The sequence below is a fragment of the Phalangium opilio genome, unplaced genomic scaffold, assembly GCF_054372755.1.
Source record: "Phalangium opilio isolate 3A_F unplaced genomic scaffold, DU_Popi_V2 ptg000046l_1, whole genome shotgun sequence".
Lineage (NCBI taxonomy): Eukaryota > Metazoa > Arthropoda > Arachnida > Opiliones > Phalangiidae > Phalangium > Phalangium opilio.
The window spans coordinates 6247131-6260393 of NW_028324169.1; the positions used below are offsets into that span (position 1 = coordinate 6247131).

The 13263-nt window shown below is 38.4% G+C and overlaps 1 protein-coding gene across 1 annotated transcript; it reads left to right on the forward strand.

Annotated features, from left to right (window-relative positions):
- Positions 1-5644: 5644 nt before the first annotated feature.
- On the forward strand, positions 5645-6955 carry LOC149676468 (uncharacterized). Its single transcript, XM_089838697.1, has 4 exons — positions 5645-6000; positions 6111-6285; positions 6361-6513; positions 6587-6955. Exons 1-4 carry the CDS (start codon positions 5832-5834, stop codon positions 6915-6917), a joined length of 828 nt encoding a protein of 275 aa, XP_089694823.1. The 5' UTR covers positions 5645-5831; the 3' UTR covers positions 6918-6955.
- The last annotated feature ends 6308 nt before the right edge of the window (positions 6956-13263 follow it).

The following is a 13263-nucleotide window of genomic DNA, read 5'->3' on the forward strand; positions in this document are numbered from 1 at the left end:
ATAACGGGTTTGATTTCTACGAAGAGGGGTAACATTATAAATAACATATTAGAAAACCTCGGGTATGTATTGACGCGTAGCTTTCCATTGCGCTATAAGTTGACTATATTAATAGTAATAATTTCCAAGTTTTCGCTTAACCACTGAACTTACACACACCCATAGGGAGAGACAATTTCCCAAATTTTTAACATTTTGGCCTTGATCTTAGAATCACTTAGCATGGCCTAAAACAAAAACCAGAAAAATTCTTTCTCTCTATCCCTTTAACTACCACACTATGTTCTTGGAAATTATTCGAAGACGGCAAAGCTGACCTTACAACGTCCCAGGTCTCTTATCAAAAATTTCAACCCCCCCCCCCCTTTAACAGTGTGGTGAAGTTTTATGGACGTTCCCAAACAGCATTTATGTTGCAATATGCGTATTAAATGAGAATTGCCAGATCATTTTCTATCGAAATAGAAAGAAAAATATTTACATTTCCTTTTCAAACAACACCACGATATTTGAATGTACAGCCCGTTATAGGCAAATTAGGGTTCTTTAGAATTTCTAAAAAAATGTTGTTTAAAACCCGTAAGTGAAGAATATGGAAACTTTTATAAAATTAACGAAAACTATTCAGAAAATTCTGTCAATGGTTGTAAAATGTTTTTTGGTCAAAATGTATTAAATCAATTTCTTCATCCATTTTGTTCTCCATTTGACAATTATATAAACACAAAATATAAGATTTGCGTTCTACTTTTATTTAAAGTTTTTGGAGAAAAGATTAAATGAAACCAAAACCCGGGCTACAGATAATACCCTCCTGTATTGAAATTTTAAAATCCGTGTAGCTTTGGTGAACTATTGACAACTTCATAATCAGTGCGCATACGAAATTCACTTATATTGCCTCCATTTTGTCTTTTTGCCAAGAATCAGAAGGTCATGTGACGAATTTATCAATGAATGAAATAACCATTCTCTTAGAACAGAACATGGGTATTCTCCCTTACAATTATGGTCCATGAACAGGCTTAATGAATTTAGGAGAGAGGAAGAGGATAGAGAATATTTCACTAACCCTAATTTATATGGTGTTGATGAAAGTTCGAGTCATTCATATAAAAATACGATTAACAACGTTGTGGTACCTGAATATCATTATCAACCTACTCCCGAAATTAGACATTGGGAATCTGCTTGGAGTTCCAGCACTTTCGATTATTTCGTGTAGGAACTCTATTGTAGGCTTTTGAGGAAATCCAAAAGGGGGCTCATTTTCCGCCCCTTAATGAAAATAAGTATACCTTCCAGGGACACTTCAGACTCGCCTTCTTCGACAAAAGTCTCGCCAATAACATACAGCTATATTCTTTAAACCGAACTTATTACTTCCACGCTCAGAAAAGTTAATTGTTAACATTGAATTTATTTTATCCCTGGTTATTTTCATGCTAGAATCATGTGTCATGATTGGTCTAAATAAATCGGGAAAACCTTTAAGAACCCGTAGTAATCCTTAATTTGATAAACCTTCTATAAATTTGCTTATGTTATCCAAATGGCGTCCAAGCACTAAGTAAAAGGTTATATCTTTGAGCTGCCTATCCTTTTCGGATATATCCAAAATTGGTCTTTCACAACCAACCAATAACCTGATGTCGCTTAAACCTTCTAAGACCTCGAGAAGTTCCTCAACTATTTGAACGCCACTTATAGCGAGGACCCTTTCTCGTACCTCTTTGTCTACAATATGAGAAGGCTCAACTTTCACATCTGAAGGCTCAAGGTATAAACTTTCGTAGATCCAAGAAGAAAGACACTGAGGTCCAGGACCTCCGTGTACATTAGACATAGCAATCGCATACCCCGCAAAAAAGTACATGTTTTGAGAAACTGCTGCAACGTTCATGTTAATACTTCGCTGCGTTATAGGGCCTTCAAAAACATTAGACATCATGATTTGATTAATTTATAATCTCAAGAATTCTCTAGATGGTCCACCGACATCAGCGGCACCCTCTGAGTGTCCGCAATAATCTGTCAAAACTTCGTTAGTTTTTGCAGCTGGATCGAAGGACTTTCTTTTAAAAGCCAGCAATGCTCCATCAAGCACATTTGTTCGATTACATTGATATCATTCATTTTCAAGGATGATATCTTGGAATTTAAGGCTCCTTATCAATGGATTTTGTCGCTTCTTCAGGCCTTCCTATAAAATTTGTTGCACCAACTTTTAAAGGTTCCGTTAAATTTGTTTCTAAGGTGCTCGTTGTGCCAAATTCTAAAGGTTCCGCTGGAATTATTTCTGAAGGGCTCGTTGTGCCAAATTGTAAAGGTCCCGCTGCAATTATTTCTGAAAAGGCTCGTTGCGCCTAGTTCTAAAGGTTCCGTTGAAATTGTTTCTGAAGTGCTCGTTTCGCCAATATCTAAAGTTTCCGATGCAATTGCTTCTGAAGTGTCGTTGCGCCGGAATCTAGAGCGCTCATCCTGAAACTGCTTGTAGCATATTCACTTCATGCATCGAAAAAAAATTTCATATTTTCTGTAAATTGATTATTGCCATACGTGCGAGCGCGAAGTGCAAATATACTGAGACTTATTATTGGAGTTTACCAGATCAACTTAGATATTTTTTAAAAACTCTGGACCAGATTTAGTTAGGATCGATTCGCGAGTGTGGAATTTTCCAGATTTAACAAGTATATTTTATCAGCTAACTAGCCGAGTTCCACCAAAAAGGATTCTAGCAAACTGAAAAACGAACATTGACTCTATCAATGGGGCGACAATGCCAATTTTTGAGCGCAATTTGCAAGGGTTCTTGATAACGGAAGATAAACAATAGAAAGCATTTTAATTTTTTCCCGTCCGAATTTTCCATTCCTCTCGAGAAAATCCTCTATTCATCTTCAGTTGGCTAGAACCCTTCAAATATAGCCCCAGCGAGGATTCGAAATTTTGCACGGTCGCTCCATTGTTAGTCTCGGTAGAACCCTTTTCGCTGAACTCAAAACAGTTAATTAATGTTCAGAAAGAAAGAAATTTATTCTGGCGCTAACTGAGGGTGATCCTTGAATAATAAATAGTGGGAAGTTCGCCCCCCCCCTTACGCATATTTCAGACTGACCATAATAACCTAATCTATCCTGATTGACCTAACCAAAACTGACCTTTCCATAGCCAATTAACGAATGAGTATTTTGGGAAAGTGGATTCGGGTGTCTGGGCTATTTGCTAAAAAAACCTACCCGAGAAAATTAGTTCTGGAAGTTCATCATTAGCTTCCGGAGCGTCCGTATCGTCGATATCCGAAATTGCAACAGACGTTTTAGGACGAACGTATAGAGTTGATTTACCCCAGCATCTATGAACCATATCGCCAGTTAAACTGAGTCCAGGGGTAATTCTTGGCTTAACCAAAGCTGATCCTGAAGGTCGAAGTAACTCAATTCTAAAATAAAAATTATAATTACATCATTAACTTGCTTCTTAGTTTTGAAACCTAATCACATTAACCTTACTAACCTTATAACCCTTGAGTGGGTTTCGGATTGATATCATAGAGTAATGTCAGTTCTACGTATGCAAACGTCATACCCTTCTATCTCTTAGCTCAGTGTCATCCCCTCTACCAGGCGCGTTCAGTATCCTCTCTTACAAAAGCGCGCCTAGAGGGAGGGATACACAGTCTACTCCCCTCTCAACCGACACTACTCTATAGCCACATATTATAAAAAAATTCATTATCCCAAAATGTTTATTTTATATTTAAATAAGTAAAGGTCCTGACTGACTGAGAGAATCCCTGAAAAAATATTTCTTACAGTATATAGTTTTTAGCCACATCGTATGGTGTACATCTGCCATGAGTCTCTTACTTTGACCTGCGGTTTTGCCGTGCCAGACTACCGCTTTTGGCAGTATAAAATATTTCGTTCGTCATTGAACGGAAAGTGAAAGGGAGAGAATTGTGGTGAAGGTGATATTTTTCGTTCGTCTACTTAAAAGGAATGGAATTATATAGTAAGGTTAAGCTATATACTCTCCCTTTAAAATTCCCCTAACCCGCCGTCAATACTATTTTACGCTTTCAATCACGCCCCCCTATCTCCTATTTCAACATTCAAAGAAATCGAGGGAAATTTTGAAAGCAAAAGCAAGTATTTACTAACGTTATTTTTAGAATGGTCTTAAGGCACGGGATATTACAATTATTTGGTGTTTTACCGAATTCTTTCTCTTTCAAACGCTTCTGGCCATAAGTTCATGTTAGAAATTTATAAGATTCGAAAATTATGCGTCGGCATAAGTCTATGTTGTAAACTGAAACTTTCTGTACGTGTATTAATCGAGCGTTAAGTACATAATCATTTTAGCACTGTTAAAGGTAACTCGATCATCGAGGGGGTAATTACTAAAACTTTCTGTTCTTCTATTAAGGGTCACTAGTGTGTGATCATTTTAGCATTGTTAAAGATAACGCGTGGTTTTTAGACTGGTCTTACGGGTAATCATTTTAGCAATGTAAGGGGTAGCGCATGGAGGGGCTACTCACTCAAAATTTCTCTTTATGTCGCTCTATTATAATTATAGCATAAATAAATTTATTGAAGTAACGATTACGGGTAATAATTTTAGCACAAATAAAAGTAGCGCATCGAGGGGCTATTCACATAAATTTTATGTACGCCTGTTAAGTATGGTACGATGTGGCTAGTATTGGGTCGTCTTGTTTGATAGTACAACCAATTATCATAGTTTTGTTCCTTCCTAATTGCCTGACATTTCTTTATAAGTTTATGTAATAATCAATTCAACTCACTCATCGTTTTCTTTCAATTTTCCAGGGAAGAGTTTTATCATTTCATCTATCAGCTTCTTAGAATCCCATTCTTTGAAGAATTGGACGGCGAATAAAACAAAGCCGTGTTTATTCAGACTGGTTTTAAATCCTCCCCTTGGGACATTGTTGCATGTGCGCTCGGGCAATAACGTGACATTCAAGTTGAAGCTGGGATACGATTCCAATTCAGACTTTGATTGAGAGCTTAAAATTTAAATTAAATATTAGAATTCCTATTTTAGAGGCCGTTTTCCATAGTGGTAAAATTTTTAGTAGGATGGTAGTAAAAATAGTAGTATTCTCCCTACGAGGAAAAGCGGAACCTATGATGGAGAAAATAGTATGAATTGCTACATTGTGCCGACTAACCATAAATTGCCGCCTTTTCCAAAATATTGCTGACTAACCATAAATTTCCGCCTTTTCCAAATATTGCTGACTAACCATAAATTGCCGCCTTTTCCAAAATATTGCTGACTAACCATAAATTGCCGCCTTTTCCAAATTATTTCTCACTAACCATAAATTGCCGCCTTTTCCAAAACATTGCTATATTACTGTCTTTTTCCGTGTAAAGAGGCGCATACTTAGCCTTTCGTGAATAAACAGGAAAAATGAAATGAGGTAATGCACTGGCCTTTTAACAAGGCGTTTTAAGTGTTCTAATTGCGAGGCCAATACAGAATGAACATGCAAAACGAAATGTTGGAATAATACATTGGCCTTTAACCTAATTGCGAGGCCAGTACAGATATGCCCTTACGTTCAAACGAGATTAGACCAGGTTAGGTTAGGTTTGGTTTAAGCGAGGGTCTCACATGCGTAAAAGTTCGACAGAAACGTAAACTGAAACGTAAACGTACAAAAAACTTCGACGTAAACGTACTAGAAAAGAGAGTTGAAATTGTCTCAACTTTTTCCGTCGTAAAACATTTTACGCTAAGCTCCAGCCAATCAGATATGCGATCGGTGATGTCACTCACAATAAAAAAAAATGGCGGAGAGTAAAAAGAGTAGAGCGGATAAGCGTGCTGAATTGGAACAATTTGTTGAAAGAGTAAGAACTTATCCATGTCTGTATGATAAGAAAGAAAAAAACTATAAAGATACCGTGTTCAAACAAACGATATGGCAAGCCATTGGGGCAGCACATGGTTTATCAGGTTCGTAATATGTTTTAACTTTTAAGCCTCGGTTTAATGATATGGGCACTATGGAACTATATCCACGATCCAACGGGTAACCACATATAAAACCCCTGTTTGTTTTAAAGCAAAGGATGCAGAAAAATGGTGGAAAACACAACGCGATCGGTATCGAAGAGATAAGAGGCGAATTAAGGAAACGTCGGTTAGTGGTAGTGGTAGTAAGGAGGTTCTGAAATCGAACTGGGAGCTTTTTGATATCATGGACAATATTCTGAGTGGTATTGATGTTCAAGCAGAGAGGTATTTAAACTTTAAATCATATATTATGAAGGGTGTGAAATTTGTAATGCAATTATTGAATTATTTATAATGAAGTACAATAACAAATGACACCAGTATAAATCTTTGTGACACTGTTGATGACACTCAACTTAATCAAGATGATATAGACGATGTCCTTCACATCCCCCGGCCTGCTACACCAATAAATGAAAACCAGGAAGACGATAGCCGAAGCTCTTGTCAGGAGTAAATAAATAGTTATAATATTGTCCATATTCAATGAAATGCCACATGGCTCACTGAAAATATCTTATTTTAGACAAAGCAGGCCAGGTACAAGTTGCAGTAGGTCGAGTATTGACTCAAATAAACGTAGCAACACCCAAAGTCAGCTGCCACCAAAGAAAAAAGCTAAAACCATGGATATCGATGTTGCATTCAGTGATGCTCTGAAAACATTTTCAGACACATCAAGCACTATTGCCAGTGCTATTGTTACAAATAATGAATCCGAGCCAGCAGATAAAATCAAACTGTTTTGTGATTTATTGCAAAACAGGCTGAGGAATTTTAGTGGTAAAGACCAATTCGCAGTAATGAAACAAATCGAGTTGTTAATGTTAGAAAAAGAAGAAAAATATTTTTCATAAATCAAACCAAAATAAAGAAATTTAATGTTCATACAAGACTTTTATGTGTATGTTATTTACTTATTCATAGCATACTATGGCGGTAAACCACGGTAAACCATATCATTCTGCCATGGAACCTCCCCTTCTTCATTTAAGTATTTAGCTAGCTTGTCCCTTAATACTTTGGCATCCTGGCTATACATGTTTGAACCTAATCGATCATTCAGATTCGGGATATTTGTTTCGTCGCGCCACTGACCCGGAACAAGGTTGTGGTTTGCATCCTCCCTATCTGCATAACCAACTGGACAATATGTGTTGGGTACCTCGGTTAGTAAATAGTTATGAAGAACTAAAGCTGCTGATACTATGGAAGGTACTGCAGATTCACCATAGTTTAGGGGCCGTTTGAATATTCTAAATCGTGCAGAAAGAATGCCAAACGCATTTTCCACCACCCTGCGGGCTCTACTTAATCGGTAGTTGTAAATACGTTCATTATGATTAAAATTCGATTTTCGTGGGTAGGGCCGCATTAAATTAGTCTTCAATGGGAAAGCTTCGTCTCCAATGAAAAAATATGGGTATATGATATTTGATTTTGGTAAAAGTGCAGGTGGTGGAAGATTAATTGCATTTGTTAGCAAACGTTTCCCAAATATACACTTTCTAAAAATACCGCCATCGCTCTCTGAACCATAATGGCCAAAATCAACAAATAGGAATTTGTATGCTGAGTCCGAAACGGCAAGAAGTACTTTACTGAATGTGCCTTTATAATTGTAGTTTAAAGTTCCTGTATTTTTGGGGCACTCCATATATACATGCTTTCCATCGATACTACCTACACAATGAGGAAGTTGCCATCGCTTTTCAAACGCATCGGCTATTATCTGCCACTCCTCGGGAGTTTTGGGCATTACCATGTACTCATCTTTAAGGTTTTCCCAAATAACCTACGACAATTGAAGTTGAAAAACTATTCAGTATAACATATGCAGAAATCATATTGTGTACCTGACATGTTGATTTTACAATATGAGAAATTGTAGAACGCCCAACTCTGAATGCGTAGCTTAAGCTCCGATACGTTTCTCCGCTTGCTAAAAATCTGCAAATTTATTACAAATTAAATTAATTGATTCTATACAAAAAAATCATTACCTTAAAGTAATCGCCAATCTATCTCTGGGAGAAATTGGCTCTCGCCAACGAGTAGTTTTCTTTTCAATTAATCTTCCAACTCTTTGCAGGATATTTTCAAATGTTACAGGGGTCATTCTCATAAATCTATATATAATATTCCAATAATTAGCAAGAAATGTATAAATAAATAAATCTGTGGCTATTCTTACTGGAAGTAGTATTCCTGATCATGATTCCGAAGCTGTGGAATCAAAGTATTACCGAATCCATATTGGTGTCTAAATTGAAATATCTTTCTGATCCATATCTTTTTCTTTTTCCTTTCTTTTAATTTTTTGTATGTCGCGATTAATACCAAAAGCTGGGCCGAATAGGAATAATACAAAGCCGCTAAACCTTTGTTAAGCGCCATTTTTCATGTTTGTTCGTTATTTACCGAAACAGACTCAAATAGATGGCACTGTATTCGAAATGTCGAATCCGACAAAGAATTTTTACGCTTCCTAGTGTGCGCCAAACCCAGAAACGTAAACGAAAACGGAGTAGAAAAGTAAAATACGTTTCAGTTTCTGTACCGCGTTTCTGTCGAACTTTTACGCATGTGAGACCCTCGCTTTAGGCGAGGCGGGTGAAATTCCATGTCGGGCCTCTCAAGTAGGCGTTGGTAGTGGCCTACTTGAGAGGCCATTAGAAAATAAACATGCAAAACGGAACCGTGGACAATTACACGGGCCTCTGAACTAAGCGTTTGTAGTGGCCTACTTGAGATGCCAGTAGAGAATAAACACGCAATATTAAACTAGGGACAATACATGGGTCTCTTATCTATGTTTCCATCGTCGGCTACTTTGCCGTTCGTGAATAAATATTAAAAACAAAATGGAAGTATCACATTGGCCTTTAATCTAGGTGTCCTAAGTGGCCTAATTGCGAGGCCAGTACAGATATGTCCTAACGTTCAAACTAGATAAGTATAGGTTAGGTTAGGTTAGGTTAGGTTAGGTTCGGTTAGGTTAGGTAAGGTTAGGTTAGGTTAGGTAAGGTTAGGTTAGGTTAGGTAAGGTTAGGTTAGGTAAGGTTAGGTAAGGTTAGGTAAGGTAAGGTTAGGTTGGGTTAGGTTTGGTTAGGTTAGGTGTCGGGCCGCTCATCTTCGCGTCAGTAGTGGCCAACTTGAGAGGCCAGTAGAGAATAATCAAGCAAAATGGATCCATGGACTATTACACGGGCCGCTCAACTAGGCGTCTGTAGTGGCCTACTTGAGAGGCCAGTAGAGAATAAACAAGCAAAATGGAACCATGGACTATTACACTGGCCGCTCAACTAGGCGTCAGTAGTGGCCTACTTGAGAGGCCAGTAGAGAATAAACAAGGAAAAGGAACCATGGACAATTACACTGGCCGCTCAACTAGGCGTCAGTAGTGGCCTACTTGAGAGGCCAGTAGAGAATAAACAAAGAAAATGGAACCATGGACTATTTCACTGGCCGCTCAACTAGGCGTCAGTAGTGGCCTACTTGAGAGGCCAGTAGAGAATAAACAAGCAAAATGGAACCATGTACAATTACACTGGCCGCTCAACTAGGCGTCAGTAGTGGCCTACTTGAGAGGCCAGTAGAGAATAAACAAGCAAAATGGATCCATGGACTATTACACGGGCCGCTCAACTAGGCGTCTGTAGTGGCCTACTTGAGAGGCCAGTAGAGAATAAACAAGCAAAATGGAACCATGGACTATTACACTGGCCGCTCAACTAGGCGTCAGTAGTGGCCTACTTGAGAGGCCAGTAGAGAATAAACAAAGAAAATGGAACCATGGACTATTTCACTGGCCGCTCAACTAGGCGTCAGTAGTGGCCTACTTGAGAGGCCAGTAGAGAATAAACAAGCAAAATGGAACCATGTACAATTACACTGGCCGCTCAACTAGGCGTCAGTAGTGGCCTACTTGAGAGGCCAGTAGAGAATAAACAAGCAAAATGGAACCATGTACAATTACACTGGCCGCTCAACTAGGCGTCAGTAGTGGCCTACTTGAGAGGCCAGTAGAGAATAAACAAGCAAAATGGAACCATGTACAATTACACTGGCCGCTCAACTAGGCGTCAGTAGTGGCCTACTTGAGAGGCCAGTAGAGAATAAACAAGCAAAATGGAACCATGGACTATTACACTGGCCTCTCAATTAGGCGTCCGTAGTGGCCTACTTGAGAGGCCAGTAGAGAATAAACAAGCAAAATGGAACCATGGACCATTACACTGGCCTCTCAATTAGGCGTCTGTAGTGGCCTACTTGAGAGGCCAGTAGAGAATAAACAAGCAAAATGGAACCATGGACTATTACACTGGCCTCTCAATTAGGCGTCTGTAGTGGCCTACTTGAGAGGCCAGTAGAGAATAAACAAAGAAAATGGAACCATGGACTATTTCACTGGCCGCTCAACTAGGCGTCAGTAGTGGCCTACTTGAGAGGCCAGTAGAGAATAAACAAGCAAAATGGAACCATGTACAATTACACTGGCCGCTCAACTAGGCGTCAGTAGTGGCCTACTTGAGAGGCCAGTAGAGAATAAACAAGCAAAATGGAACCATGGACTATTACACTGGCCTCTCAATTAGGCGTCAGTAGTGGCCTACTTGAGAGGCCAGTAGAGAATAAACAAGCAAAATGGAACCATGTACAATTACACTGGCCGCTCAACTGGGCGTCAGTAGTGGCCTACTTGAGAGGCCAGTAGAGAATAAACAAGCAAAATGGAACCATGGACTATTACACTGGCCTCTTAATTAGGCGTCAGTAGTGGCCTACTTGAGAGGCCAGTAGAGAATAAACAAGCAAAATGGAACCATGGACTATTACACTGGCCTCTCAATTAGGCGTCTGTAGTGGCCTACTTGAGAGGCCAGTAGAGAATAAACAAGCAAAATGGAACCATGGACTATTACACTGGCCTCTCAATTAGGCGTCTGTAGTGGCCTACTTGAGAGGCCAGTAGAGAATAAACAAAGAAAATGGAACCATGGACTATTTCACTGGCCGCTCAACTAGGCGTCAGTAGTGGCCTACTTGAGAGGCCAGTCTATCTATTTGAGCGCATTTAGAATTCAAATGGATTTTACTTTTTGGAAATACGGCAGAGAAGATTATATTTAATGCGGTTCTGGTGCTCGAAAACCTCTTAATGAAAAGCGATTATTATATTTCACAAAAACGTCTGTATCTACTGCTTGAATATTATAGCCTCCAAAACTGATTTAATACCCCATACATTATACAAATTGAAAACTTTCTGCCTTTTCCAGAAGTTTTTAATTGGTCATACGACTGACTTTTAAATGCAGTTTCATACCGCGTTTAAGTCGATCAAATGGCCGACTTTGTATGCAGTTTTACACTGCATGAGAGAACTACCCTCACTTAAACGGGTATAGTTCTGCATGTAAGAACTGCCTTAGCGACAGGGGATTTCGTTCCCTCAAGGCTGAACCTTGCTATAAATATAGCATTAATCACTAATAATAATCATAAATTATATATAGAGTAAAACCATATGAGAGCGTTTTAGTCAGAATTTAGTTATCCATAGTATTTTCTCCCTCATCGGTTTAGCTTTTCGGTTCTAGGAAAAGTGCTACTATTTTTACTACTCTCCTACTAAAAAAAAAATCCCACTATCGAAGGCGGCCTCTAAAATAGGAAAGATCCTATTGGTTAAAGGGAAATGTTGGTTTAATCCGTAAGTTAAAAACTTCTAAACCTTCAAATAAATTGACAGCATGTTATCAGAATAGTCTTTTCCATTACTGACGTATGGACACTTTGTGCATCATGGACTTGCGCGCGTAAACGCTAATGTGAAATAATTTAAGTATTTTATTTTAATAATGCTTTTTAAAAAGTGTCTACATTCGAGGGTTAAGCTGTAACCTTGAACTAAACGAAATGCTTAAATAACTACGCATTTATTTATAATTACATTCCTAGTTAAAAATTAATTATAATAAATTGTTCTTACTTCAAACTTCTTCCTCTTTTGCGTTTTCTCCTGTTGGAAGCACCCGTATAACTGAACTGAGCATTCGATGTGGTAGGTTCATTCATATCAGACTCTGCTTTCCTTAGACTTTGTGATCGAGACCGAAACATCGCACTTATTTCTCTATCCACAGTTCCAAAGCTGCTGCGCCCTTGGTATCTCGATTCTTCGGATGATTCGTTCGAATTATTTCCCGGGCTTACGGTTGATGATAACAAGTTCATGAATTGTGGACTAGCAATTATATTTTGAATAACGTCTCTGACTAAGTTAGGAGTAACACTCATATCTATTTTGTACTGTAAGCACGAAGACGAAGCACGTGCTTAACCGAGATGTGCGGAATTATTAAGGTGGACACCCTGGACTCGGTGCCGGTGGAGTAAAAAATTTTTTGGGTCTTGGGAAGGCGAAGTTGAGTTTAAGGTGGTTAGGCCTACATCAGTGAAAATCCTTTCCCCTTCGACGAAAGTAAAATTTCCAGACCGACTCGATCCCCCTTCTTACAAACTAAACCTAAGATCTAGCAGTGCCAATAGAGAGATTAAGCATTCCCTTAGCGTAGCTACTTCCAATTTAGCTACACATACGCGTGTATCTCAACGAGTTTGAAATCTAAGGATTCTTTTTTTTTTCATTTAAAATTTAAGATCTAAAAACTTGAGAGCGTCTGTGACAATACTAAACTGTTAACTAAATTTCCTTTTTCATAATAACTGCAATACAATTTGTTTTTTAGATAAAAAATAAGCAAACAAGATTGAAAAAAAAAATAAAAAACACTTTATCAAATAGTCATTACATCTGTGGGCCTATTTTTAATCTAAAATAACTGCGTTGGTTATTACATAACCATAAAGAGCAATTAAACGATTTTCTTTACAAACATTAGTTTTTTTACACACATAAAGGGGATGCTTAACCACTCTATTACACTTTTCGACGGAATAGGTGGGCGGGGAACCTTTAGTATCTGGAGAATAAAGGGGGAAACCCTACCACGGAGGGGCTGACCTTGCTACTGGGCCATCAAATTCTAAGAATCCATTTGTTGTAAAATTCGGGTTGAAATATCAGCAGCCACAAAATTGGGCGGAGTAATACTAACAGCAAAAATTCCGCATGAAAAAAACTATGCGTGTCAAGGTGAAATCGAATGTCAAAGGACGTATACGTGTTGAAGGTTA